The sequence below is a fragment of the Xiphias gladius genome, chromosome 6 (assembly GCF_016859285.1).
Source record: "Xiphias gladius isolate SHS-SW01 ecotype Sanya breed wild chromosome 6, ASM1685928v1, whole genome shotgun sequence".
NCBI classification, from domain to species: Eukaryota; Metazoa; Chordata; class Actinopteri; order Istiophoriformes; family Xiphiidae; genus Xiphias; species Xiphias gladius.
The window spans coordinates 19,925,264-19,952,759 of NC_053405.1; the positions used below are offsets into that span (position 1 = coordinate 19,925,264).

At 41.8% G+C, this 27,496-nt stretch overlaps 2 protein-coding genes across 2 annotated transcripts in view; one reads left to right on the forward strand and one right to left on the reverse strand.

Moving 5' to 3' along the window:
• Positions 1 to 526: 526 nt before the first annotated feature.
• On the forward strand, positions 527 to 17,456 carry atp8b3 (ATPase phospholipid transporting 8B3). Its single transcript, XM_040128593.1, has 26 exons — positions 527 to 631; positions 777 to 890; positions 2,133 to 2,231; positions 2,866 to 2,927; positions 3,814 to 3,886; positions 4,199 to 4,269; positions 5,201 to 5,292; positions 5,384 to 5,542; positions 6,561 to 6,649; positions 6,740 to 6,933; positions 7,051 to 7,306; positions 8,738 to 8,906; positions 9,445 to 9,624; positions 9,756 to 9,868; positions 10,676 to 10,843; positions 11,059 to 11,170; positions 11,317 to 11,392; positions 11,475 to 11,598; positions 12,321 to 12,507; positions 12,657 to 12,880; positions 12,998 to 13,081; positions 13,160 to 13,384; positions 14,436 to 14,574; positions 14,867 to 14,997; positions 15,297 to 15,458; positions 17,373 to 17,456. Exons 1-26 carry the CDS (start codon positions 527 to 529, stop codon positions 17,454 to 17,456), a joined length of 3,492 nt encoding a protein of 1,163 aa, XP_039984527.1.
• Positions 17,457 to 22,786: 5,330 nt separating this feature from the next.
• Positions 22,787 to 27,496, reverse strand: part of onecut3a (one cut homeobox 3a) — a 17,217-nt gene continuing 12,507 nt past the window's right edge. Inside the window, exon 2 of the mRNA XM_040129173.1 lies at positions 22,787 to 23,079. Within this exon, the coding sequence (XP_039985107.1) occupies positions 22,787 to 23,079 (293 nt within the window). The remainder of the gene's footprint in view (positions 23,080 to 27,496) is intronic.

Consider the following 27,496-nt stretch of genomic DNA (forward strand, 5'->3'; position numbering starts at 1 on the left):
TAACACGGTGTAATGGGTTACCAGACAAATGTGTCTTAGAAGGGGACAAAATCCACCATTTCACTCACTTGTCTCCCTCTTATAGCATAACAGTAGTCTACAAATTTCTGAGTCCACAAGATATCATGGCCAAGGAATGTGTTTAAACTGGTACTTTGCTTTTGAGCTCCATCCTTTATTTTCCTTTTTTCTTCACCTGCTGACCACTGTATCTTTATCTCACTGTATTTAAAGAGATGTATCCAGAAGGGAATGAATTTCAGTGTTTTTGATTTGAAATGAAGCATACTATATCATTTATATCCATTACCACAAAATCTCAGTGTCGTATCTAGCAGTCTGCACGTGCAGATTGAAATTTTCACACACACACACACACACACACACACACACACACACACACACACACACACACACACACACACACGCACACACACACACACGCACACATCCATCTGTTGTCTGCTAATGAAAATGATACATTAAATCACTGTAAATGGAGAGCTGGACTAAGAGTCTGACTAACATGTGTCCGGCAGGCCTCTCATGGGAGGTGAGGGCAAACAGCCGCCACTACCACAAACACAAACAGAAGAAATCCTTTTTATGCTTCAGCTGGGGGCGTTATGCGGTGAGTCAGTCCCGCATGAGCTTCCACACGATACTCTAACAGCTGTTGGCATGCTGATGCATCGAGAAACAGGTTAATATATTGATACGTACGTTTCCCTTGCGCTTCTCTCTCACTCTCTGTTGCTCTTCTTGTTGGTCGTCAGGACAATGTCGTACGCAGCTACAAGTACTCCCCCCTGACCTTCCTGCCCCTGACACTGTTTGAACAGTTCCAGCGAGTGGCAAATCTCTACTTCCTTCTCATGGTGGTGTTGCAGGTCAGATGAAAGCTCTGTTGTTCTCTCTCACTCTGTCTATTCGTGTTTTGACTCTAGAAAGTCAGACTTGGTCTTGAGTACTTTTATGAGGTAAGCTGCAACCTTTACTGTCTCACGTTAACACTGTTCAAAAAAGCATTGCATTGCAAGCGTTAGAAAACAAAGTAGTATACTATCTGGATTGTCAGATTTTCTCTGACTGTACAGACAGTCTGAAGTTGTAGGAATATTGCTGCCATGTTCCTTACACATATTCTGTTCTTTTAGATTAAACTGACCTTATATCATGATGTGATACAAGCTATAATAATGATTCAAGGAAGAAAGTGCTTTCCAGGAGAAAACATAAAAAAATAATGAGACCAGATCAGCATAAACAGACAGCACAAAAAAAAAAACGGTTACATATGAAATAGCCAACAGTTAAATATCCATAGCCAACAGGACAGAAGGAAAAAAAAACATGAAATATGTTGGCAACACGACAGAGCAGTATGATGTGAACAAATGAGTTCAGAGCGAGTCTATTAAAAATGTGTTTTAATTTCCTGATATAAAAGCTGAGACACTGTCAGCAGACCAAAAACTAACTAGAACACTTTTCCAAAGCCAAAATACCAGTACAGCAAAAGCTCGATCTCCCCTTGAGTTTGACCTGGACTTGAACCCAGTGACTCTAAGAGGTCCTTTGCAACAGTTAGAAGTTAAAAGTTTACTAATGTACTCCTGGTCATTTTAGGCCTTGTAAGTAATGAGTAGGATAAAATGGATTATGAAACAAGGCGAGCTATCTGTGACATAGTCTGCTAAGATAACAACTATGCAGTAAATATTCTTTTTTTTTTTTCTGCATTCAAAGGAGGTTAGACAAGCAAGAGTTGCTTATTTACCCCTGAAAGTAACTCACTGTACCACAGTTAACCCAAGAAATTTCTTCCACAGGATGGAATCGCCACCTTGCCTTACTCTTGAATCTTGAAATCCTGAATTCCTCTGCTAAGAGATCACATCAGTCCATCTGAACCTCCATTGCATTTGTTTAATGAAGTTTGAAAAAAGTTGAATTAAGAAGAAAAGTTGAATTAATCTTATCTTTTCAACTTCTTTCAACTTCTCAGTTAGTTTTTCATAGTTAGTATTACTTGTGGAGGCACTTTGTGTGTGTGCATATGGTTTATAGAATGTGTGTGATTACATTTCCTTTTCCCTCTGTGTGTATCCATGCTGACATGTGGTTTCCAGTGTGTCCCTGCCATCTCATCCATACCCTGGTACATCACTATCATCCCGCTTCTCATCGTACTCTCTGTGAGAGGGCTGAAAGACCTCGGCAACGACATGGTGAGACCACCGCTCGCTCCCTCGTGCCCCGTCCCTCATCCGGGGGGATGTGGGAGGGGGAATATCCCTCAGTGATGAAAGCACATGCTCCCACACAAACGCATGATCTTAAAAACACAAATATACAACCGGCCTCAGGTGTGCATTTATGCCCGTGGCACTTAAGCATATACGCACTCATTTCTCTCCTTCATTGTCCTCATTGACTCCTTGTCCTCTCCTCATTGACAAAACTAGTCATCCCAGTAGCATTAATTTTCTCTCCTATCATTAAAGCTTTTCCTTTTAAATGCAGGCGTGATGTTTTGCGTGGAGAATTCTCTGGTTAAGTGCATCACTGAGTTACAGTCGTTAACAGCTCTGGGTGAAACGCTTGCTTGACCCCTCTCTATTGACTAATCATTTAGTGGAGGGTGTAAATCTCCCAGCTGGTGTCACTGTAGAGCCCCATAATGGCGTTTCTCCTTTCTCCTTTCTCCCGTTCAACCTTTCATGGCCACCCTCACTCCCCCTCACACGCTCCCTGTCCATCATTCTTTTCCTCCATCCTTGTCCTGCTTGTCAATCCATCTCTTTCTCGTCTCTCTCATTCTCTTCTCCGGTCCGTCTTTCTCTTTCTCCATCTCTGGTGCAGGCAAGGAGACGCAGTGACTCTGAGATTAACTCCCGACCCTGTGACGTACTCATCTCCCAGAGGTGAGGACAAAGAAAGTGGGTTATTCTCTCAGGACTCAGCGTAGTTCCAGTTTGAAACAGCGATCTAATGAAGCTCTAATGAAGTGTGAATGAGTGAATCCCTCATGGTCCCTTTGTGCATTAGAGCGGGGCAAAAACAGAGTATTCCCCGCACCTTTCAAAACAACTATGAGCAATAGATTGATGACATCTTCTCATATCTTCAGATATATTTTTACTTCAGTATGTGAAAATGTTACATTTCAGATGTGTTTTCTCCTGTCGACTGGACAACTACAAAGAAGAATGTGTACGCTAATCTACAATTTGTTGTAACTGCATGAAGAATGCAGTCAAGAAAAATGAAAAGTGCATTGTTTTTTAACATTAACAGATATATTTTTAGTTGAACGGCCCACCAGACATGTTTTTAAAATTTACAATTCTGGTATATTCACATGTATATAATAAAAGAGTTTACTTATAGATTGAAAAAAAAAAACACGTATGTTTCTGAACTTTTCATTATGGAATATTTAGGCCTATTTTGCTCCTGTGTTAACAGACATTTATGATTAAATCAAACCTTTAACTGCATCACATTTCTAACTTTCCTGAGATGTATTGTAAGCATTGTATAGTGTTAGTCCATGTATTAATTGATTAATTAGTTAACAATCATTTGGGGAAATTTTAGTCTTGCGTTTTGAATTTTGGCGGTGGGGCTATTTTTTTGGATCTCCGATTATGTCCTTAATATGAACTCTACCAAGTTGTTAACTTTCAAATATCAACTGCAAATCATATTTAGTGCTTGTAGGATAGTAATGTACATGTATATTTGCGACAAGGAAATTTTACTTTTACTTTTTAAATATGCTTACTGCTCATCTGTCCTCTGTCTCAGTTTCAACACAGCACAGTGGAAGGACCTGTGTGTCGGAGACGTACTTCGGATCCACAAAGACCAAGTCATCCCTGTGAGATACTCAATTTATTTAAAAAAAAAACCGACAACAACAACAAAGCAAAGTTGTTTTGAAGAAAACAAAATGTCTGATTAATCATTGTTGTGCAAGTAGAATATGAAGAATAAGAATTACTTGTTAGCCTATACCATAGGCTGGTGTAATAAAGTAATACGTTTATAAAGTAGAAAATTTCAGTAACGAGGCATTCAGCAGTTGAATTTTGAAATTTTGAAATTATTATTATTATCTATTTGAATTCCTAGTACCTTTCCACTTAGTCTGCTGTCTGTCGTATTTCATACTTTCTCTCCTTCCTCACAGGCGGACTTTCTCCTCCTGTGTAGTTCAGAGCCTCACAGTTTGTGTTATGTGGAGACAGCGGACATCGATGGGTAAGAGCAACGGTCAGCTTAATTAACCTGTCCACTCATTCTAATATCTTACCTGGTTAAAAACTGTATGTAACTTCATCAATTGATTCATCGTGTGATCATTATAAAATACATACATGATTGTAAGTACTAACTTTATGAGGATTATAAAAGTAGTAGTAGTAGTACATGGGCATTTTTATGCAATATCTAATAAACAAGGGAAAACATTTAGGTAATATAGCATTTAAAATATGAAAATAGAGTGAAAATATATAATGGCGAACATAATTGAACAAATAGATAATAAGAAGTGATTTTAAAGGTGATACTGATGTTAGAGGCCCTAGCTCTTCAGGGTCTGTAATTTTGGGGCCTTGACAACAAAACCTTGGTGAGCTTTAAAACTCTAAAATCATTTATAGATTCTGGAACAGCCAGATAGGCCCTGCCTACACATCTGGGGCTTTGTAGTGGCACATAGAGGGGTAAAAGGCGTTTGATACATTTTGGATCAGATACATTATATCTGTGCTTTAAAAGTTATCAGTATAATATCATAAGCCGCTCTACATCTGTTTACAAGAGTGATCAGTGAAAGAATGGTATCAGTTTTCGCAATATGATTTTGTTTTTTTGCTACTACTTTAAATCCTGGTCTGCATTAAGAAACAGTTACAGATGTTAAAGAGTCTTTTGGTGTATTGCACATTAAAGACACTTATACGAGTCCATATTTTGGGAGATAAAAGCTCTAATTGTTTCTCTGGATTACTAAAAATTATGGAAATCTCTTCATTCTGCTTCTTAACCGAGAAATTAAGAATAATTAAGATTATTTACATGATTATTTACTTGCACACTGCCTTGACGTCTTAACTATTATGTCTGTTAAGTGGGTCAGCTCTTTAGTGGGGACTATGAATTGAAAGTCTGTTTTGTCTGCATACAGAGAGACCAACCTCAAGTATCGGCAGGCGCTCAGTGCCACACATGCCGAGCTCACCTCTCACCCCTCAGAGGAGACCCTTGCTGCCTTTGATGGTGGTGATTTCTATTAAGAATGCAGATTCCAAATTTGCTCCAAAAATTGCATTGTCCTAAGTAAGAGCAAATGTAACCTCTCATTTTACAGGTGTTGTGCTCTGTGAGGAACCCAACAGTCAACTGTACACCTTCAGAGGCCAGCTGCACTGGCGAGGAGAGTGTCATCTGCTGGACAATGAGCACATCCTGCTGAGGGGAACAGTCCTACGTAACACGGAGTTTGCTTATGGCTTGGCCATATACACTGGTACACGTAGAAGTATTTATTCAGTTTCAAAAAGGGGATATATACACAAATTTCTCTGGAATTCCTATGCTCGAGAAATGATAGAGGGGGATGGGATAATACAGTTTTTTGTTCATAAAATGGGTACGAGCCACCCTCAATCTGGTCTGTTGAGTTTAAGACTAAGACACTGAGGCAAAAAGGAAGAAGAGAAGCCCTGATATATGGCACAATGCCCCGCAGAGGTGTATGATAAAAGAGATAAGACTATTACAAAATGTTCGGTTTCCAGGCCACCTATCCTCATTTCACCCTCTTCTGTGGCCTCCACTAGCTTCAATGACAAATTTTATTGTGTGGAATACATTATACTGCTAATTATGGACAGTACTTAACTCTTGCACAAGTGGGTCTGCTAACATATGGCAGATTAAGGGCTCCTTCTGTCTTTTAAGTGATCATTGATCGGATATTACTGAACTAGGCAGAGGTGTCATGGATCTCGCTGCTATGACCCTTTCAGTTCTGGTAAAACAGATCAATAGATCAAATTCTGCCAGAGATGGGTTCTACACCATTCATTAGAGAATGCCTATTGGTATGACCCCAGTTTAGCCTGATTATAACTCTTAACCCTCCTCACGAACACTCTTGACATAGCCTACTTTAAATTAAGCAGGATCGAGGTTGACGTATTATTGTCGGTGTAGGGCTAAGTTGGAATCAGTTTTCTGTCCTTGAACAGTTTGAAGATGATACACACATTCTCAGTTTTGTCAGCTCAATGTCTTTCAGCAGTCTATCTGAGATTGAGACAACACCAATGGAAAACATAATGTGATTCATTATTGATCCCTGCAAGGGAAATTCTCTCTTTCCCCTGACCTCTCGGCAGCGGGGTCAGACACCCCCGGAGCTGGTAGGGATTCAGCATCTTGCTCAAGGGCACATCAGCAGATGCTTGCTGACACAAGGGCTCGAACTCTCACCCTCAGGCCGCTGCAGCGATAGCGTCTAATAGCAGTCTGTTCTGTACCAGGCGCGGACACTAAGATCCTGAGGAACTGCGGGAAGCTGAGAGTGAAGATGACGCAAACGGAAAAAGTTTTCAACAGAGTGGTGATCGGGGTGAGTGGGTAAAGGGCACGGGGATGACAACCATGAGGCATTTTGTTGAGTCAAGTATGAACTGTGTTTTTCTATGGTCTGGATCTCCAGATAGTCCTGTCCGTGCTGCTGGCAGCTCTGCTTCTTGCCATCGGCAGCGGCGTGTTTTTGAGTCGGGTCATGAGCCAGACAGGGGTTCTGTCTGCTCTGGTTGTTAACGGCAATCCAGTCTACACCGGGTTCCTAGTCTTCTGGAGCTACATCATCCTGCTCAGCCCGGCCATGCCCATGGCCCTCTACATCTCGTTAGTTACATCCACAATACTGAATTCTCTAATATACATGTATTAAGCACACTAGTGTTACACTAGTGTGTATTCTCTCTTACTGCGTCTGTGTCCTCTGTGCATGTGTGTCCACAGGTTTGAGCTGATCCACACGGTCCACAGCCTGTTTATTGGCTGGGATATAGAGATGTATTGGCAGCAGGCAGACAGACCGGCCGAGGCCAGGAATACCTCGCTGAACGAGGAGCTCGGCCAAGTGGGATACCTGCTGAGTGACAAAACTGGGACGTTAACTCAGAACCGTTTGCTCTTCAGACAGTGCTGCATAGCTGGGGAGATATATGGTAACAATAAAATGCCACTCATTCTCTGTCTCATGATTTTCCACCCAGTTAACTAAAAACTCAATGATACAAAGTTAATTTTCTATGTGATATTTTAATAGTCTTACTTAGAAGAAAACACCAACCCATAGCCAGCACAAAACAAAGTATCTATCTTACCTCACACTGCACAGGTAGCTGGAAACCATAATTTCAACCACTCAGATTTTTAAACAGCCCCAACCTTAATAAAAACTAAATCACCTTTTTCTCCTGTTTCTTCTGCTCTTTTATTTTACTTAAGAATCCAGTTTCAACAGGATGCACATCAAGTTATGAATGTAACATGCTCTTAAGATACCTCTTTATGGGACCTTAAGCAACTTTAATTGTCAAGTTGACTTCACTTGTAAAGTTAAGACCGAAAAACATACGTTTTACCCTTCCTGTTTTGTAAAAATCTTAAAATTAGAAACTCATCAAAAGGCCATTGTCAGTCAGGTGGCCTTGTTCAATTCAATAGAAAAAAGGTGTTTTAAAATTGCTTAATACTGTAGATTGAAATCCTGTTAGGTGGAAAAAGGAGTAAAAAAAAGGACAGAATACTTTTCTCCATCGGTAAATATAACAGAGATCCTCATTGTGATTATTAAGAAAGTTTGAAAAGCACTTACTAATGTCCCCTTTTCAGAATTACTCATTAGTGATGGCAGTGAGACACTTTTTCATATTTTTGTTCACTCAAGAGTGCTTGTTTGGCACCGGATTGTCAAACAGTCCAGTCTATCTCCAAGAATGTGTGAAGTTAAAAGACTCCATCCTGTCTAATCAACACAGTAACTTGCTTCCTTGAGTATTAATTTATGAAACAAAGGCTGATAATGAGCATTGAGCAAATTTTCTTCACTGGCTTAAAGTGGAACAAAGATCCCTCTGGGGAAGCGACGTCACATAAACCATGGACGAAACTCATTCCTCAAGAGAGAGACAACAGGAGACACTTAACGTGCTCATGAGTCCTTGTCAGAATCACATCAACCTTATGTTGTGTGTCTGAGCCATTTCCTTCTCCAGACCCCATTTCTTTCTTTCTTGCTTTCTTTCTTTGTTTGTTTCTTTCTTTCGTTCTTTCTTACTTTCTTTGCCTCCATTTCAAATGCTTTTTGCAAGTCAATAAGTATAATCATTTTTCTACTTTCACAGGTGATGCATCAGTCAGGGCAGAGGACACAGAGGTACCCTATTATTACAATGAAATCTTCGTCTTTGAATTGTATTTTTTTTTCTTATTTCTCGCTCCTTATGTATATTCAACCTAATTTCAAGATATTATCCAATCTTCCTTCAGGGTTAATATATTCATGTCTATATGCCCATTTTTTTTCATCATAATTTCTGCTACCATCATCAGCATTGGCCATATCTGTATGCTGCAACACTGTATAATGTCAATGCACAGTAAGGTTTAGTGTTCCATCTTTTTCCCTCTTTGCGTTCAGCCCATGGACCTAAGCTGGAATCCGTTCTCCTGCGGTGGCCTGTTCATGTCGGCTCCCAGCCTGGTGGAGAAACTCAGAGGACAGCAGTGTCCACTCAGCAGACAGTTCCTCACAGCACTGTCTTTGTGTCACACTGTCATGGCAGAGTGGAAGGAGGGTGAGCTTGTGTGTGTGCGTGTGTGTGTGTGTGTGTGTGTGTGTGTGTGTGTGTGTGTGTGTGTGTGTGTGTGTGTGTGTGTGTGTGTGTGTGTGTGTGTGTGTGTGTGTGTTTGTTTGTTTGTGTTATTGTGTGAGATTATCCATATTGTTTATGATTCAGACCACAGTTAGTGAGTTGTCATGCTCCATATGATAAAAATGTCAAACCTCAGTTGATAGCTGACAGCACTGGTTCTATAGTTGATGGATTCTTGATGTGTGATTCTTGTGTTTTTGTATTACACTGACTGAACTGATGGGGGTGCTACAATTAAAGGTCGAGATAATGTCATTCACTTGTATATGTTATCTCAAACACCACTTGTCCAGTGTTAACAAAACTTGAAAGGAAGCTGCATTTCATTACAGTTATTTCTCAACCACCTGCTCTGAATCTGATGTAATAACATGCATAGTTAAGGTTACTGACAGGCACAATTGACCATTCCTGGAAGACAACATGTTTACTTCCACCTTGTGTGCTGACTGCATTCCTCCAGAGGCTCCAGTTTACCAGGCTGCATCCCCAGATGAGGAGGCTCTTGTTGGTGCAGCCAGGGAGCTGGGCTGGGTCTTCCTTTCTAGGACAAGAGACTTTATCGTTGTCTCTGAGCTGGGTGTTACTCGACAATATCAACTGCTGGCACTGCTGGACTTTACCAGCAAGAGGAGATGCATGTCTGTACTGGGTGAGAGTAGCCCTCCAAATACACACTGACAAAATATCTTCAACCTAACAATCTTCTTTATAATTACACATACACTTAGTCCTCCCGTGTCACCTTCTTTTCTGGATAAATGAATCCATATTGTTTTCCAGTTCGGGAGCCAGAGGGTGGGTTAAAGCTGTACTGTAAAGGGGCGGACATAGTGATCCTGGAGAGACTGCAGAAGGACTTTCCATATCAGGAAAGGACTGAAAGAGCACTTGAGGTGAATTAGAGTTTCTACTGAACCGGTAGTGTGTGCTGTACAGTACACCTACCGAGCCTACTAAATATATGGCACTATGTCAGGATGTTTTGGTTTCCATTTCAGTAATAAAGAGTTCAAAATGACACGTCATGTGAAACTCCAGCCAAGAAATAGTCCCGCACACAAGCGTGCAGTGTAACATTTTTACACTTAAAAAAAAAAAAGGATTTAGCAAACAAAATACAACGTGTTAATTAGTGAGCTTCGATGGTGCTGGTAGGAAGATTTTGTTATCTTTGCATAACTCTTTGCATCCTCTGATTCCCCTGTTTCCAGCCAACTAGCTTAGTTTAGCTAAACTTAGGTGGCTGCTGGCTGTAGCTTCACATTCACTGTATAGGCATATATCCCCAAATTCCTTTTAAGAGCAGTAAAACACAGAGGTGCATTAAAGCACATTTGCCCCATTAACAGTTATGAGTCGAATGCTGTAAAATAATTTGTAGAGTTTCTTTATCTTCATCATGTGTATGATTCAGAATGGACATACAAAATCTTCCATCTTTGTTATCAACTGTCTGATCACTGTTTTGAGGATAGGTAAAGATCTGTTAAAAGTTCCTGATCAATGATCAGTAGAGTTTTCAAGAAAGGATCGGGCCAGTTAATCTCGAGTTTAATCCTACTGAGACTAGTTAGTTCAGGCATGCAGGACAAAAATGTTTGCCTCATGTTTTCTCTGTCAATCCTTCAATTCTGCCTGAAAGATCACTCAGTAAATAATGTGTAGGCTCTCAAATAACGTGTTAACTTATCTTCTGTCAGCTGTTTGCTCAGTCCTGTCTGCGGACTTTGTGCGTTGCGGTTCGATCTGTTCCTGAGGCATCGTGGGAACAGTGGAGTAAAGCTCTGGCCCAGTCTGCTGCCATGGCGACCTGTGACCGTGATGCACTGCTGGAAAAGCTATATGATCAGATGGAGAGAGAGCTGCAGGTGGGCTGCTCCTCTGTGTGATTTTTATATATTTATTGTCAGTCCTTCATTTAGAGTGGTATAACTGATTATTGACACAGCATAACCCTCTTTGAACCCTCTGAATATCCCCCATATCACCTTTCTGTCTCCTTGTTACAATCGCGCTACTATGTATTAAAGCCAGTATCCTGTAGGAAAGCTAAAAAACAAAAGCTAACTATCGTGTTTTGTAGCTTCTGGGGGTGACAGCTATAGAGGACCGGCTACAGGAAGGCGTTCCTGAGACTATTGCTCTGCTTCAACAGGCTGGGCTTAAAGTATGGGTACTGACTGGAGACAAAAAAGGTATTTTCACATACTATAGTGGAGCTGGGGGTTGGGGGGATGTCCCCATTTTCAATGCTGTGCTGTAGTTTCATGAAAACAAAGTCTCACCATGGTTTCTGTCTTTTCTTCTCTCTCTCCTGCTCCATTTTTCTTCGCCCTTATAGAGACTGCAGTGAACATTGGATATTCTTGCAAACTGCTGGATCCTGATACCAGATTACTGGAATGGCAGGAGCTGAGGTTAGCAATGATAAAAATACACAAACACACACACGCACACACTCTCACCATTGCATTGATCTTTGTGTGTTTGCCCCTGCAGACAGATACTCCAGGCCCCAGACCCAGGGGTCAGTTTCTTCAAGGCCAGACAGACAGAGCTGTGGGCTGTAGACATGGAGAAGGCTAGAGCTAAGACTGCTGTGGTCCTCACTGGACCTGAGCTGGTAAACACAAGACCGTAAAGTAAATAGGTTACTTATAAAGTTTTCAAATGGCCGAAGAGCTGTTGTCATATAGTTTGCAAATGACTCATGAAAAGTTGTGCTGTTTATGTCAGACACTTAGAGAGATCAGTTTGATAGCAGAAGAAAATACAAGCCTCTACTACTGTTAACATTGTAATAGGGTATTGGACATAAAGCATAAGGCTTTAGGCATTTCTAATTTTTCTCTTAAAATATATACTAGCACAAGATGCCTGAAAGGCCATGGTGGGGTCTTACTGAATATGAACACAAAAGTTCCTGCCAAAGTTAGAGCAGTTTTGGTATTTTCACATAGGAGATTTGTGTCCCACGTCTCTTTCTCTGTGCGTTTGAAATGCGGGCCTCAGCTGGAGGAAGGTGATGTAACATACCTCCTTTCACCAATCGGGCTTTAGCAACTTTTGAATCAAAATCTGATGACATTTGTGTGGTAGTTTGCTTATTTTGTCAGGTCACCGTCAGTCAAGTCTAATACAGTCACACCGACACAGCCCTAAAGAAGCAAAGTTTTTGAGTGTCTAACTTTTAATTAATCAGTTTTTAGGGGGGCTTTAAAAAACTGTTACTTACTATGAGATGTCAAAGCGAAGATGGCAACTCCTCTAAATGTCTATTAAAAGGTAGGGCCATTTAGTACAAATATAACCTAAACTGAGCTGTCTGATCATGTTGTACCTCAGGCAGAGTTTGATCAGAGACCAGAATGGGGGGCCACTTTCATGAGCCTGGCAGAACAGTGCCAGTCAGTGCTATGCTGCCGTGTAACACCTGGACAGAAGGCCGACATCGTCACGTTGGTCAGGAAACACACCAGCTCACTCACCATATCCATCGGGGACGGTGCCAATGACGTAAACATGATCAAAAGTAAGTCAGGCGACATGGAAAGATGACAGAGAAAATGTGTGTAGAGTCACACAAACCTACTGATCAGTGTATTCTGCTTTCCGGGTTCACGTTTTTACATTTTTCTTCCTCTTCTTCGATCCCTGTCTTTTCTCACTGTTATTGACCAGCGGCTCATGTTGGTGTGGGCCTGGCAGGAGTGGAGGGAGGTCAGGCAGTGCAGAATGCAGACTTTGCATTGTCCCAGTTCAGGTTTCTGCAGAGGCTTCTACTGATCCACGGGCGCTGGTCATACAGGCGCATTTCCCTCTTCCTGCGCTACTTTCTGTTTAAGACCTGCGGCTTTGCCCTCGTGCACGTATGGTTTGGTTTCTTCAGTGGCTTCAGTGCTCAGGTTAGACACACGTAGGGTAAATTCAAAGACATGAAGCCTTGAAGTCACATAATGAATTGAAGTTAAACATAGAGGAAACATCTTGCATTTATTTCACTGTCTGTTTCTCTCTTGCAGTCTCTGTATGAGACATGGTTCATCGCTCTCTACACAGTCTTCTATACAGCGTCCCCAGTTATGTGTGTGGCGGTCTTTGAACAGGTGAGATAGAGGTTTTTATTTTTATTTATTTGTAAAGATTTCTGTCATAAAAATTAAGCCTGCCTCTGTGTGTCGTAGGATACAAGCGCAGAAAGCAGCCTGAAATTGCCGGAGTTGTACAAGTCTGGACAGAGAAACGAGCTCTCCAGCCCTCTGATGCTTTCCTTGTCGCTCCTGTATGCTGTCTACACTTCGTTCGTCCTCTTTTTCATCCCATTTGGAGTTTTTTACAACACAGCCTTTGACTACCAGACGATGGCAGTCACTGTTGCCATGGCAGCCACGTTTACTGCCACAATTGAGGTCAGGATCAGATTTTTCATTTAAAAAAACGTTCATTTAAAAAAATCACATTTAAAAAGATGGCATAACATCATTTCATTAACGAGAACTATTATATTTTAACTATTTCAACAATAGCGACACTGGGCTTGTGTCAAAAAATTGAATATTTAGAAATTATGGACTCTACTCTTACAAACTGCAGCTGGAGTAACCAAAAATGAGGCAGATTATAATGTCAATTACAATTATTAAGTTGTTATCAATGATTAATCTCTTAGTGTTTGTGGTTGAGCTCATGAGACAATTCATCTTGGTTTAAAAGGTATTAGATGATGAAAAACAGAAGTGTTCTGTCACAGGCTATCACAGCAAGCTGGCAAAGGTTGCTAATGTGGCCACTAAGCTAACCATATGTACAATTTGGGACTCTGGAAACAGAGGGTGAGGAGGAAGGCTCTGTGTATCGCAGAGGAAACTTCACATCCCCTGTTTTTTAATTTTGAGAGGCTAAATTCTGGTAGGTGCTAAAAAAAAAATGCCTCCGGTAACAAAGAACATATATTAGAAGTCATTTATCACACAGTTCTTAGAGACTCAATCTTAATCTCTTTTTGCCCCTTCTTAAGGTGTTTTCTTCAATTTTGTTAATCTTCAAACAATCAGATGGGCCAGAGATGATTTTCCACATTGGTGGAATCCAGACTATTTTGATACAGGAATGCTCAAATGTGTTGTTTTAGTCTGTTGGTTAATACAGTTGGCTGGAAACTGTTAAAAAGGCTATAGAGAGATTCATCAGTACAGTGAATTCAACATGCATTGTGTTGCTCCATTTTCCTTAATTAGGAAAATGGAGCAACACAATTATCTATAGCCTAATTGTACAACTGCACAATTAGTACATTGAAAAGAAGTTTGCATACCCTTTAATATGAAAAAAAGAATCACATCACATGATCACATCTAAAACAAATGTATCTTTTACCACTTCCTCACCGATAGTTACTGCACTGTACAGGTATATCCACATGTACCATGCTCTTCTAATTACAGTGTTTCTGTTTGTCAGATTATGCTGCTGACCAGATACTGGACGAAGTTCAATATAGCAGCTGTATGTGTCTCTTTGGTGCTTTTCTTCATCTTTACCAGGATCACCCACAGCACCCACCTGTTTCAGAGATCACCGAGCGACTATTACTTTCTCGGTACACCTCTCTACTCATCGCAGACCTGCTCTTTTTTCTTTCTGCTACCTGAGTGTTGTTGCTCTTGGCTGTGGCCATTTTGACATCCCATTACTGCAGGAACTGCCGGATTTGACTCGAATGGCAACAAATAATATTAAAAGAACATAGATAGAAACATACACAGCATGAAATGTCAGTTTCAATGATTATTCAATATTGTTTATGTTATGTCCTTTTGATCTGATGAAGTGGAGGATCTGTCATTGTGTCTGTGAACAGGTTTGATTGCTCTGTGTGTGCTTTTCATCAGGCGTGTCTGATAAGGCCTTTGTCAATCCAGTTGTGTGGCTCACAGCTCTGCTCACTGCCTGGACGGCTGTTTTGCCTTCAGTGACCGCTCATGCCCTCAATGTCATCCTCACCATCCATGGCAAACACAAGGTAAGACATCTGCATGTAAAAATAAAATAAAAAGTCAGTTGAGACAGTAAGAAAAAGAGGTGGAGTATCAGTTTACAAAGGTATAGTTCACCTGGATGTTATTAAGAATATCGTTTGACAACTACTAGAGACTTTTACAATTCTATAAAATGTCTCCAAACAACCTGCTGCCACCTCGATCAAGTCTTACCAATAGTTACTTAATGTTTCCAGTATTTTTCTCAGTGATAACTCTCAGGTTGAGTACATCCTATTAGGTAAATGGTCAGTGATCTCACTCTCACCTGGCTGTGATGTAGGTCCAGAGCGTGTCGCATCAGCCGGTAGAGCTGAAGTCAAAGTTCAGAAGAGGGACCTCTCTCCGCCGTTCCTCTTATGCCCTGTCTCAGGGAGCCGGGCCTGGACGCCTGATAGCCTCTGGGACCTGCATCCACAGCACAGCATCACCAGTGGATGAGAAGGTGACTGCGAGTGATAACCCCCCTGACTTAAAAGTCCAAAATCACAGGAAGGACAATAATAGCGCCCCGAATGGCACATGAATAACTACTGAATTTTTAATGGGAAAATATGTGAATATATAGATTGTTTCTGCAACATAGAATTGAAAAAATGACGTGAATTTTCTGTTTTTGTGGGCAATTCTTAGTGGAGCCAGCACTCTTTTGTAAGGCTACTATTTTCCAATAAAATAAATAATATAATATACAAAATACATTATGTACCACAAATCTAGTTTATTGCCTTTACATAGACAGTTTACCTCTGTATAAATATCTCTCCTCTTTGTTTTATAAGACTTTTGTGATAGAAATCAAATTTCCATCTGCTGGGGTCACAGGGGATTCCCTTTAAAGATCAAACCAAACACAATAAAATGACACCACCACTTTGTTTTACAATTGTTTTATTTGTTAATTTATTTCAAAACACGCAATTTTACCCATATTATCCTTTTAAGTTTTTATTTTCTGTAACAGTTATTACTCAGATTTTTTTTCCTTCTCAAAAGTCTCAACTAGAGTGAAACTAAAAGTCCTCCACAGGCTCTCCGGCTTCTGCAGTGGGAGGAGGGAAAAGAGGCTTTCTGACCAGACGTCGTGAGCGGGCTTACCCCTCGTGTGTGGAAGTATGTGTATGTTATGTGTGTGTATGTGTGTGTTTTAAGTGCAATAGGTGGAATGTCCACATGGCCGGTAAATCACAGGACCCGTAGAGCAGCCCAGAGAGCTAAACATTGTCTTCTAGGTTTGGTAGCCAGATTGTCATACCTCTGATTTCATCTTTGGTTTCAACAAACACTCTCAAAAGGCAGACTCACCCTCTCCATCATGTGCCTGTGTCTGTTTGTGTGTTTGTCCGTCTGTCCGAGTGCAATATAAGCCACCATCTCCAGACGACTTCGTAAACTTAAGTAAGTACAATGTAAGCGTCTTTGCATTGATTGTGGCCCTTCCTTGGCTCTGGGAACAAAGACAGTCAAACATTGTAGAACAATGGAGCCATGAGCGAGGAGGATCAGCTTGCAAACATCAACATGGACTCCATTTTGTTGTCAGTGGCAGTTTGGGGCATTCATGTAAAGCTGTACGACATCAGTCTAGTGAAACATGGGCCGCTGTAGTGCTCTTCTTTCCCCAGCCACTCTCTACTGTAGCCTGAGTGACTGGGGTTCCCCTGCCTGCTCTGGGCTCACGTGAAGGGGGTTAGGGGTTAGGGTTTGGGGGGGTTTGGGGGGGGGGGCCTGAAGAGAAAGGGGTCATGAGGGACAAAGTATGAGCATGTGAATGTCTAGGAGAGGTATGGGGGTTGAAGGTTGTACACTCTGACCCAGCAGCAACGATTAAGATTGGGGGGGTCAGGTGTTTGCATAGTTCTCTGTGCAAAAGCCACCAACCGGAGCCATTTTAATTCCTCGCGGCTGGTTACATCATCATTAGTTTAGCAGGAAATCGTGGCGGGTGATGGGAAATATGGTTTTTGCACCACAGCTCTTTTTTCTTTTTTTTGTACTCCTGCATTGCACTACATGCTGGCAGGAGGGCGGAAAGTGAGAGGATGAGGAGGGAGTGACTTAAAAATTAGTTTTAGTTTTGGAGTGTTGTGTATCATGTCAAGCTTGAACTTTGCAGTCAGATTTGGCTGTGATGGGGTGGAAGGTGGATGTGTCGAAGAGCGAGGGTTGGCGGCGCAGTCATTTGGCAGTAGGGCACTACAGCTCGTCACAATTCAGACAACCTCTTTTCCCTTGATTTGGTTCTTCCATCCTGTCCTTCCTCCTTCCCACTGGCCTGCCCTCTCTCTACCTTTTTTCTTGTTTTGAAACTGATTGTCTTCTACCATCACAAAGACACTTGGTTCTGATTGATTAACAGGTAACAGAAGAGGGAGAGCACAGTGTGACTGGGGGTGTCTACATCAGCCCCAATGGCAACCTGTTCGATCCCACAGTGAAATGACACACATATGCTGTTTGACAGTAAATGCTGACGACATTTCTGGTGGGATGATCAGTTGCCAAATGGTACCGTGGTTGGTTGGTCAGTCAGTAAGAAATGGTTTCAAATTTTCGCATGACAAATATTGCAACCCATAGTAAAGGAACATAAAAAATAAATCACTTTGTCTTCCACATAGGTACAAATGAACACACATACACAGATTGAAGAAAAGCATGTAGACAGACATACAGGTATATTCAAGGCCGCTCGGGCCTGCGTGTGTCCCTCTGATTAACTCCAAGTAAACAGCCTGTCTTTGGAAAAGCAAGACACACATTTCAGGACCCGAGTGAGGACCACAAGCTGAGGAATGAAGATTGAATGCTATTGATTGGGAGGAGAGGAGTTTGACCTCCCCCAGCACACACTGCCCCCTACTGTCTGGATTTATATACATCAAAGAAACATGGGGAAAGGGGAAGGGTTGCAACAACACATGCACACAACCAGTGAATCCAACAGTGACGGAAAATCTAAAAACAAGGACCCCTCCAATGCCTAAAACCCAAATCCTCCCACCCTTTTTTTTCTTTTGTTTAGATAACCAAAATATCCCCCACCCCTTTCTCCACCCACTCCCAAGTCTTTCCATCCTCCTCCTCTCCCCACAAAATCACAGGTCATTCCTGTTGGTTTCTATACAGTTATACAATATCCATGCACAAAAGAAAAAAAGCGCACCTTCTTTTCAATAGGAGGTGCTGGTCTTTAATATTCTAAGAACATCAGGAGCACTTGAACACACCCAGGAACCTTCCAAAGTAACTGTGAAATTGTTTTTTTGTTTTTTTGTTTTTTTCCGAGAAAAGACAACTTAAAGGCAGAAGAAAGCTAACAATGAGTAAAAGGTTATTCCTCCTTTGGTTTAACATCAAATTTTTGGTTTAAAATTCAGCCCAAATCCTATTTTTGTCATTTCTTTTTTTTTTTTTTTTCTTTAAATGTACCCGCTTACAAAAGAGCTTTGAACTAAACATCTAAAGTGAGTAGCTCTTGCCCCTCTCTCTCTAATCTAGCCTTCTCTTCTGTCTATTCTTTTCTCATGTAACCCTCCACAGAAACATTCACAATGTCTTTTCCTTTATGAAAACAGTAAGTACATGCCGTAGCAAAAACAAACGAGAACGTACGAGAAAAATGAGCAAACAAATAAAAGGAATTTAACAGTATAAAGCTTCAAGTCACAAGTTCCAAAACTAACTATCATAGTATCATAGTTTCATAATCATTGTTATCATTAGCAGTATTATTTTCAGTTTAAATTACATAAAGTTTACATGAAAGGTTTTTGAGGTATTTCAGAATTAATTGTCAACACACGCCTACCAAGTCTTAGCACTAGCCAGGGGGAGAGGTTGACTGGACAGACAAGGTGGAGGGAGGAGAGAATTTGTGTCTACGAACTGTCAGTGAGTCTTCCACACTTTTCTAGTGCAGCCTCTGTGCTTGCACGCAGTGGAGAGAGAGAGAGAGAGAGAGAGAGAGAGAGAGAGAGAGAGACATTTAGTGGTAAGAATTTACAACTACAGCCCTCGGAGCGCTTTGAGCCTCTGCCTTTTTACTCCCCTCTTTCTCTGTTACACAAAAATATCTCTGATGTGAGAGAGGTAAAGTGGCTGAGAGTGAAAGCACACAGGGGCAGGAGAGAAAAGAAAAAAACCCAAAGGCTGTGAGCTACTAGAAGATCAACGATACAGTAACAAAGACTCTGACAGATTAAGGAGTAACATATAATTTTGTTTCAAATAAATAGTGTATAGAAAATGTTTTATAGACTTTCTACATGATAAAGTGCTTGTATTGTAGTGTATCAAGATGGAAAGTCAATGTGGGAGAAAATGCTGACACAGCCCCCACTCTGTGTCCCTCTCTTTGGCCCCCCTTTCTGTCCATCCAATTATGGGTGCATTGTCTATGTGTGAGTGCATGTTTGTAAATGGGTGTGCAGCTTTATGCATGCGCCCGTATGGCTCTGTGTGTGTGTGCGTGTGCGTGTGTGTGTGTGTGTGTGTGTGTGTGTGTGTGTGTATTTGTGTGTATTTGTGTGTATTTGTGTGTCCAGTGCAGTCCCACCCGTGGTTGAAGGGAAAAGGCACTCAACTCTGTCTGCAAGGCAGCCACCTCCTCCTATGTGGCACGATGCAGTCTGACTGCGCTGTTAGTATGAACGTGTGTGTGTGTGTCTGTGTGTGTGTGTGTCTGTGTCTGTGTGAGATATTGTGAGCGTGTCTGTCTGTAACAGTTTTGGGCAAAGAGGGGGGGGCTCTTTTTTTTTTTGGTTTGTGTCCCCCTCGGCAGTTTGGGACTGGTAGGCTGCAGTATCTTTGGTATTAGTGGCGGTTTCACAAACCACTCAGCTTAGTGAGGTAGCCACATTGGTTCTCACTACAAACAAATGCCATTTTGTCAGCCTAATACCTAGAGCTGAATCTCACTATTTAACTAGGCTCACTGAACTGTATACCACAAATCAATTTTAGCTCATCATCCTTTGGCGACTTTAACTCACTGCTTACAGCAACGTGAAGTTAGTCGGTACCTCCCGATCAACTCCTCTACAATGACCATCTCTTATCTAATCTGCACCGCTAATCTGACTACATTGTTGGAAATGCTACAGTTGCATCTTAAAACCATACAGATTACTATTGAGTCCCAAGCTTCAACTCCCACCCACCCTCCAATAAAACACACCGAATCAGCCAGGACAATTGGAGGTCATTGTTTTGTCCCCCCTTCATTTTACCCCATTATTGGGGCTCAGTTTAAAGGGGGCTGAGAGTAACACAGTTCTGACATGAAATGCCAAAAGAGAGAAAGTGTCCGTAATTTATTCTTCTCTTCAGCAGCTCCCTGTTTTTCTTTTTTTCTCTTTCTCATGGTAAATGTCTCCTCCGAGTCTCGTATTGACATAGAATGCGAAAAAAAAAAAAAAGTCCTTCATTGGCCTCGGTCCTTGCATCCCTCTTTTTTTTCCTTTTAAAAAGTCCTTCCTTTTTTGTTTTTGATTTATCAACAAGGTGCCTTACTTATGCACAACAGAGCACAATAGTAACAAGAAATAGAAACTTTGTGTCTATGGTACTAATTAAATACCCGCATCAATATAGAGAGGAAGAGAGAAAGAGAGGGGGGCAATGGGGTTAGAGGGAAGAGGAGGTAGAGAACCAAAGATAGAATGAGAGATCTTTCTTCTGCTTCAAAATGTGTCCAGTTATGTGTTGGAGACATTTTCTTTTTGTTTGTGTCACATTCTGTGTGTGTGGTGTCTTTGTCATTTGAGGTTTGGTTTTTGTATGCCTTAAAATCTGATTCTTTTTTTCTTTTTTTTACTAAAAAAGTATATTTTATTTCACTTAAAAGCTGATTGTTGGTTGGCTATGGCACACACTGCCCGTCATCAGTGCGGCGCACTGTAGCTGTGTGTAAGCCCTAGTACCATATTCTCTGATTAGCATTAAGGCAGTAAGCAATGGCACTAATTATTGTAGCATTTTGTCAGCTGAGTGTGGTGGTTAGCTACTGATAACCCTTGTGTGGGAGTAACCAGGAGATTTGGTTTGAATCACATCAGTTGAGAGCTTTTTTTTCCTTTTTTTTTTTTTGCAAACAGATGGGATGTAAAAATGGAAGAATGATTTGATAAAATATGAAGCCTCCCAAAACAATGTAAATCAAATCTCCACTGCACCTCAAAAGTGCCTGTCTCGTAAAGCCTTTCCGTTACATTTTACTGTTACTATTGTACTTTTCTATCCCCTCTTTGTGTAGTTTCTGTGTTTTTATTGTTTAGGTTCCTTTAGATTTGGATTGGTTAAATAAATCCCTGCCTTTGCTAAATCCCTGTGTTTTCAGCATTCAGTTTAACCATCCCCCTCCTCCGGCTTCACCAGTGCTGGTTGGATGAGGAACAACAATAGGATAATGGTTAGCTATTGATCTGCCCTCAAAGAGCTGTGAGGGCCTGAATGTGTTGTGCCATGACTTCTCCTCAGCATCTAGTGGCTCTTCCCTCCCTCTCCTCCACTCTGAACCCCCTTGCTCTGCTGGACACAGGTCTCTGCTATCAACAGCAGGGGGCACTGGTGTTCTGTCAGCACAGGCAGGACCAGGGAGGGAGAGGTGTGCTGCTGCTGCTGCTGCTGCTGCTGCTGCTGCTGCCGCCGCTGCTGTAGTAGTGAGGTCTTTATGTCCCCATCTCCACTGGCTTCCATGTGCTCCTCTTACATTCTGCTTTTGCGTATGCAGCTGTAATGTAGTTGGCTGGATGCCCGAGCGTGTTGTTGTCGCTTGGTTCTCAGTTATTGATCAGAGGAAAAGATCCCAGCAAAACAAAGAGCATGTCCAGACATCTCACCCACCTCTCCTGTTGGTCAGAGAAACACAGAATCTAGGCTCAGGCTGAGAGTAACAATGACATGTCTCCCTACAGGCCCCCAACATCTGTGCAAAAAATATAGACCTGGGCCTGGAAGACCTGAGTATCTACTGCCGAGCGTCTTGAGTTTCACCTTCAGGAGGGGTCAAGGCCCCGCTCTCTCTGTCTGCATCGATTCATTTTTCAATTCATTAGTTTGCCGTATGATCAGGCTGAGCTGCTCTCTGAAATGGCTGGCCATCAGGGAATACCTTTGGCCGAGGAATGAAGGAGACTACAGGAGGAGGGGGAGGTAGAGGCGGAGAATTGGAAAGCCTTGTTGTTTTTTTCATAAGCAGCGTTGTTTTCTTTATGACGGCCTTGTGTGTGCAGGATGGGGCTTGGATAATAAGGCTATGTGCTGTTCTGTTGTCAGATTTATTGCCGTTCTTTCGCCCTTGTTGCTTCCGTGTGCCGGCATAGAGGGGATGTGAGTGAGAGTAAAGAGGCAGACACAAAGGAGGTGAGTTGGGAGAAAAAATCAGAATCAGTGGCTACTTGGGTGGTGAAGCATTATTCAGATGCCGTCCGACAAAAACATCAAATCTTTGGTGTCTCTTTACTTTGTCAGATGCCGTAAAAATGATTTTTCTTTCAAAAAAGACAGAATCAATGATTGTCCTTTATGTGAGTAATGCAGAGTGAACCTGACTTCACTGTTCAACTTTAGATTTTGCTTGTTTCAGGTGAGAGCTTGAAATTCTGACTGACAAAAAAGATGATTGCATGGCACAAAGGATTTTCCGGCAGAGGACGCATTCAGACAGTCCAGGCCAGGCAGGGTCGTTACAGACAGGTTTCACAGCCAATTTCCCATGTTGCCTGTTTTTCCAACCTGGTTCCCTGGCCCTCTGAAGGCCCTCTCCTCCTCTCAGGCCTTGGAGAAAGTAGTGGCGGATGTGCCTGGCTGCCCGGGGCTGTTACCGTGGTCATCGTGCCAGCGGTCCACACAGCGGCGGCGTGCATTCATGAAGAAGTTGCTGACGGTGCTGAGCTCCAGGCCGAGCTGCTGGGAGATGGTGATCTGCATTTCCTTGGATGGACGCTTGTTCTCCTTGAAGATGGCGATGAGTGTGCGGCGCTGCAGGTCAGTGAAGACCAGACGCTGTTTCTTGGGCGCTGTGTTGCGGTCCTTGTGTTGCTCCTGCTCTTTGCGCTTGCAGGCTTGGTGTGGATGGCAGCGGTGGGAGGGATGGGGATGAGAGTGGGAGGCAAAGAGGGGAAAGAAAACACAAAGCAAGGTAAATATACAAAAGTGATTATTTTCATGACCAAATAACCAAGACACGAAGTGGAGGGGAAGTGACTAAATGTATCATTATGCAATACTTGAACACATAAAACTAGTTTATACATCAGCAGAGATTCTACAGCTCCATCTCTATTGCCATATTAAAGTTGATTTAAAGCTAATCCATGCCTCCTGCCCAGTGGGAATATTCTTTCCATCCTGCAGAGTGCAGACAGGGAGCCAGCCTGCGGTGAGAGAAAGATGGGGTGGTGGTGGTGGTGGTGGTGGGCGCGGGGGGGCGGGGGGGACTGTTGCCTGCTAGCTGGAGACACTGCTGTTTGATTCAATATTAATGCAGTTTGAGTCGCAATGGGGGACTGAGTGACTGTTGCACAAAAGTAAGCATTTTGTGTATGAGTGTGTGTGTGCGTGTGTGTGTGGAAATGAGAGATAGAGGAGGGGCCAGGGCAGGGAAAGAAAAGGTTGGAGAGAAAAAAAACAGAAGAGGTGGAGGAGTAAGACAAAGTGTGCATTTCTGTGTGTGTGTGTGTGTGTGTGTGTGTGTGTGTGTGTGTGTGTGTGTGTGTGTGTGTGTGTGTGTGTGTGTGTAAGAACCAAAGTGAAGAGCTGAGAAGAGGAGGGAGGGGCAGCGAGCGAAGGAGAAAGAGAGATATTGACCGACTTTGCTGTAGGAATTGGGGGGTTCTCTGTAGGGACTGAGGTCAGAATCCCCCCCCAGCAGGTCTACAGTCTGCTACTTCAAACAGAGCCCACTGGAGCCCACTCTATTGAGCTCTGAGAGGGTATTTATAACCCACTCTATCCCCCCTCCCCAAACACAAACACTCGAGAGGTGCATGCACCGGCTGCTACGAGCCCCTTCCCATACACAGAGCAATTTTCAAAAGAAAACACATGGAGTGTACTCTTTTACGTTTGGGAGGGGGTCCAAGGTGGTGGTGGGGTTGTAAGCAGCGAACACAGAAATTAATAGTTAATAGAATGTTGTATTGTGGGTGAATGTGTTGTAAATCAAAGTATTTGTAGGAGACGGGTGGAAGGCAGCAGACAGGCACAGGGTATAAGGCAGAAATGGCGCCCAGAGATAGTGTACAGGGTGTTGTGTGTGTGGAAGGTTAAGACACCACCTCTGCAGCCACACGTTCCCCTGCTGGCTGAGGATCGAATCCTGCCAGAAAGGACTCTGTGTGTCCCTCTCAGCTTCCCCACTGTCTCAGTAAAACAAGAGCAAATTGGAGAGAGGAAGAGAGAGAAAGATGCCATCCCTGCGGGGTCTCCACCTGCTGCCGTTGGTATTGTCTGATACTTTCATACTTGCCTTCAATAATGTCTCACTCCCACGCTGTGTGTGTGTCTTGATGCATGTAAGGACAGATTTTTCTTCTCTTATGTTCCTCGTGTGTGTCTGTGTGTGTGTGTGTGTGTGTGTGTGTGTGTGTGTGTGTGTGTGTGTGCGTGTGCGTGTGCATGACAGTGTGTGTGTGTGTTTGGGGGGAGGTTATGATTATGCTGAAGTGGCTGGAGCCAAGCAATGGCGCTGTGTGTCTAATTACAGTGGAACAGAGCCCATTGATCAGCCATTGCAGTCCAATCTGTTTACTACAGATGTCTAACCTGCACACGGGCCCATCCATCATATTCATATTTCACATCAACACCGCAGCTATATATACGTATCACACAAATGCATACACGCTAATATAGCCGCATACAAAATTGTCCGAGTGCATGCTTGTATGTACAGTATGTATATCATCATATATAATACTTTGATTTATTATAGGATTAAAGGTAGTCATGACGATGAGTTGGAGGCAGAGGAGGATGATGATGTCATTTTATGGTTTGGTGAAATTATTCATCGTGTCAGTGCGTTCGGTGTCAGCAGGTCAGATGCTACAGGACAAGCGTGACAGACCATTAAGGCTGCAAGAAGTCACATAAAGCTTTTGTGAGGAAATCGTTGGCACTGGTGAAGCTTGCATTCACTAGAATTATAACATGCTGCATCTAATGTTGTCTTTTTCTTCAACGAAGCTGCTCCAAGTATAATGACAGAAGAGGCACTTTCAAACCCTCAAAATCCATGTGTTCTGGTGAACCCATAACCACAAAACCAAACCAAATATCACCCAGTAATTCCAGGGAAAAACACTGGCAGGCCGACTCATAAGATTGATTTAGTGGCAGATTGATTTATTTGTCATTCATCAATATGACAACACCCTCTTTGAAAACACATTCTGGTCTCAGTGCACAACCAAGAACTGTGTCTAACTTGTTTTTAGAAATGCAGTATATGCAGTTCACTCGCCTCATGCTTCATGTTCAAGCAACATCATTTGTGACTGACACACATCCAACTTTTGAGGAAAGCTTGTATGAGAATGAGATAAATCTGACTTTTTCCATACATCATTTGGTAAGGTTTTGACTAAACATTCAACTATGTATGGTCCTTTAATATATAGTGTGAGCCGTTTTAAACATATAACCACTTATAAACCAGATTGACTAAAGTATATGGTCATATATGCAATATAATGCAGCTTTTAATATAATATTATGTTTTATCATTGATAAAAGTTTAATTGTGTTCTCCAGTTGTTCATGCCAGTGTCAGAAGAGATTAAATTAGATCAGTTAAACTGAAAATTAAACTATCATTGGGTCAAATTGTTCTCCTCAGTGAGATAAAAAAAACAAAACAATCCTAGCAATAAACTACAGAGTAATTTTCTAATTTTTCTAATGGGTTATTCCAAAGCAAATCTGACACACTCTAGTTTACATGGCCAACTAAAGTGACAATTACTGGCAACCAGTAAAAAAAAAACAGAACACCTGCATCCAAGACACAAGACACAGCTGAGCAGATAACAATGTCCTGTAGTTTAAACTAGTCGTAAGACAGTTGGGAATGTGCAGCCTTGATTGGGGAATAGCAATTTCTAAACCATTTCTTAAACAACCTAGTAAGTCTAACATTTATCATTTACTGAACATTACCAAAATTTCAGACTGGATAAAATTCTTGTTCACAGATCACCATGAATGTGTATGTTGCAGTTGCAATCGGAAAGCTTATGTCAGCAGACACGACTTTAGAAATGTTCAGGTGAAAGGATGCTATACGTCTTAAAACGTTTAAAGACTTGCACTGGATCAGCTCCGCAGGGACCACAGAGAAGTTACTACTCTACTGAGCAAAGACATGCCATCCCCTCTGGGTTTAACGTGTGTGGAAGAGGATTCGTTTCCCAGCAGGACAATGAGCCTGAACATGCATCGAAGCTCTACCGGGCCTGTTTGAAGTCCAAGAATGAGCAGCAAGTAGTTCGACATGCATGACATGACTTTCCCTCCAGAGTCACCAGACCTCAACATTACTGAACATCTTTGGCAGCATTTAAAAAAAAAAAAAAAAAAGAAAAACCGAAACATACATTTTCTGGGTTACTTGAAAAGAGTGACAGAGTGATGTAAATTCCCAAAAGTGTGAACTGTGAATATTCTAAAAGGTAAAAACGCTTAACAAATATTAGGAATGTTTTACATATTGTGTATTAGTTTACAGCAACATTTTTTAATATTTGACCCTGCTTTTAGAGTAGCTTCCTCTCTTTTTACGGCTACATCAGTACAGCCAATATTTTTATCAGTATACTGTAGATGTATTACTATCTAGATATTTAAGTCCAGCCTAAGTTTCTGTTTATTTTCTGCAGCTACTAGTCGACCTGAACACCTCACCTCCCTCCAGTGTGGGACCCTTTTTTTCTTCTGTGGTTCTTCCAGATGTGTGACCTTGCACAGGTATGCATAGAAACACACTCAAGCACACACAGCCTCTGGTGTTATACCTTAAAATGTCAAGTGCTTGATTTGATTTTGGGGTATTTTTCATAAATACGGGGTTTTCTTTCTCTTGTCTTGTAGTGAAAATGTGACAGCAGAGCCTTACAAGTACATTACATTTGGAGATATTTTGCTTATTTGATCTACTCTCTTGGAAGCAGAAAACATTACACTTTTCATGAATAGTCTCCTTGTCAATATGTGTATTTACAGACAGTAAGATCAACATGAATCTATCCAGTTACTGAAAGGGGAATCTTCCAAAATCTATTAATGGATTCGTTTTTAAGAGGCCAAGAAATCTGTGGGGGAAATGCTTGGGGAACTAACAGCAGCTCGGTGGTTTAAATGACAATTTTTATGACTTAATTCTCTTTAAATCCCCGAATTAAAGAGACAAAAACAGGAATGTATATCCATAAATGCTTTTATGCATTAAGCAATTTAAAACTGAGCCAGGGGGAGGAGTGT

Coding starts and splice junctions, on each gene's coding strand:
- atp8b3 (XM_040128593.1), top strand. CDS start 527: ATGTGTCCGGCAGGCCTCTCATGGGAGGTGAGGGCAAACAGCCGCCAC. Junction 5,293..5,383: donor GACCCTTGCTGCCTTTGATG/GTGGTGATTTCT, acceptor CTCATTTTACAG/GTGTTGTGCTCTGTGAGGAA. Junction 8,907..9,444: donor GAAGGAGGGTGAGCTTGTGT/GTGTGCGTGTGT, acceptor CAGAGGCTCCAG/TTTACCAGGCTGCATCCCCA.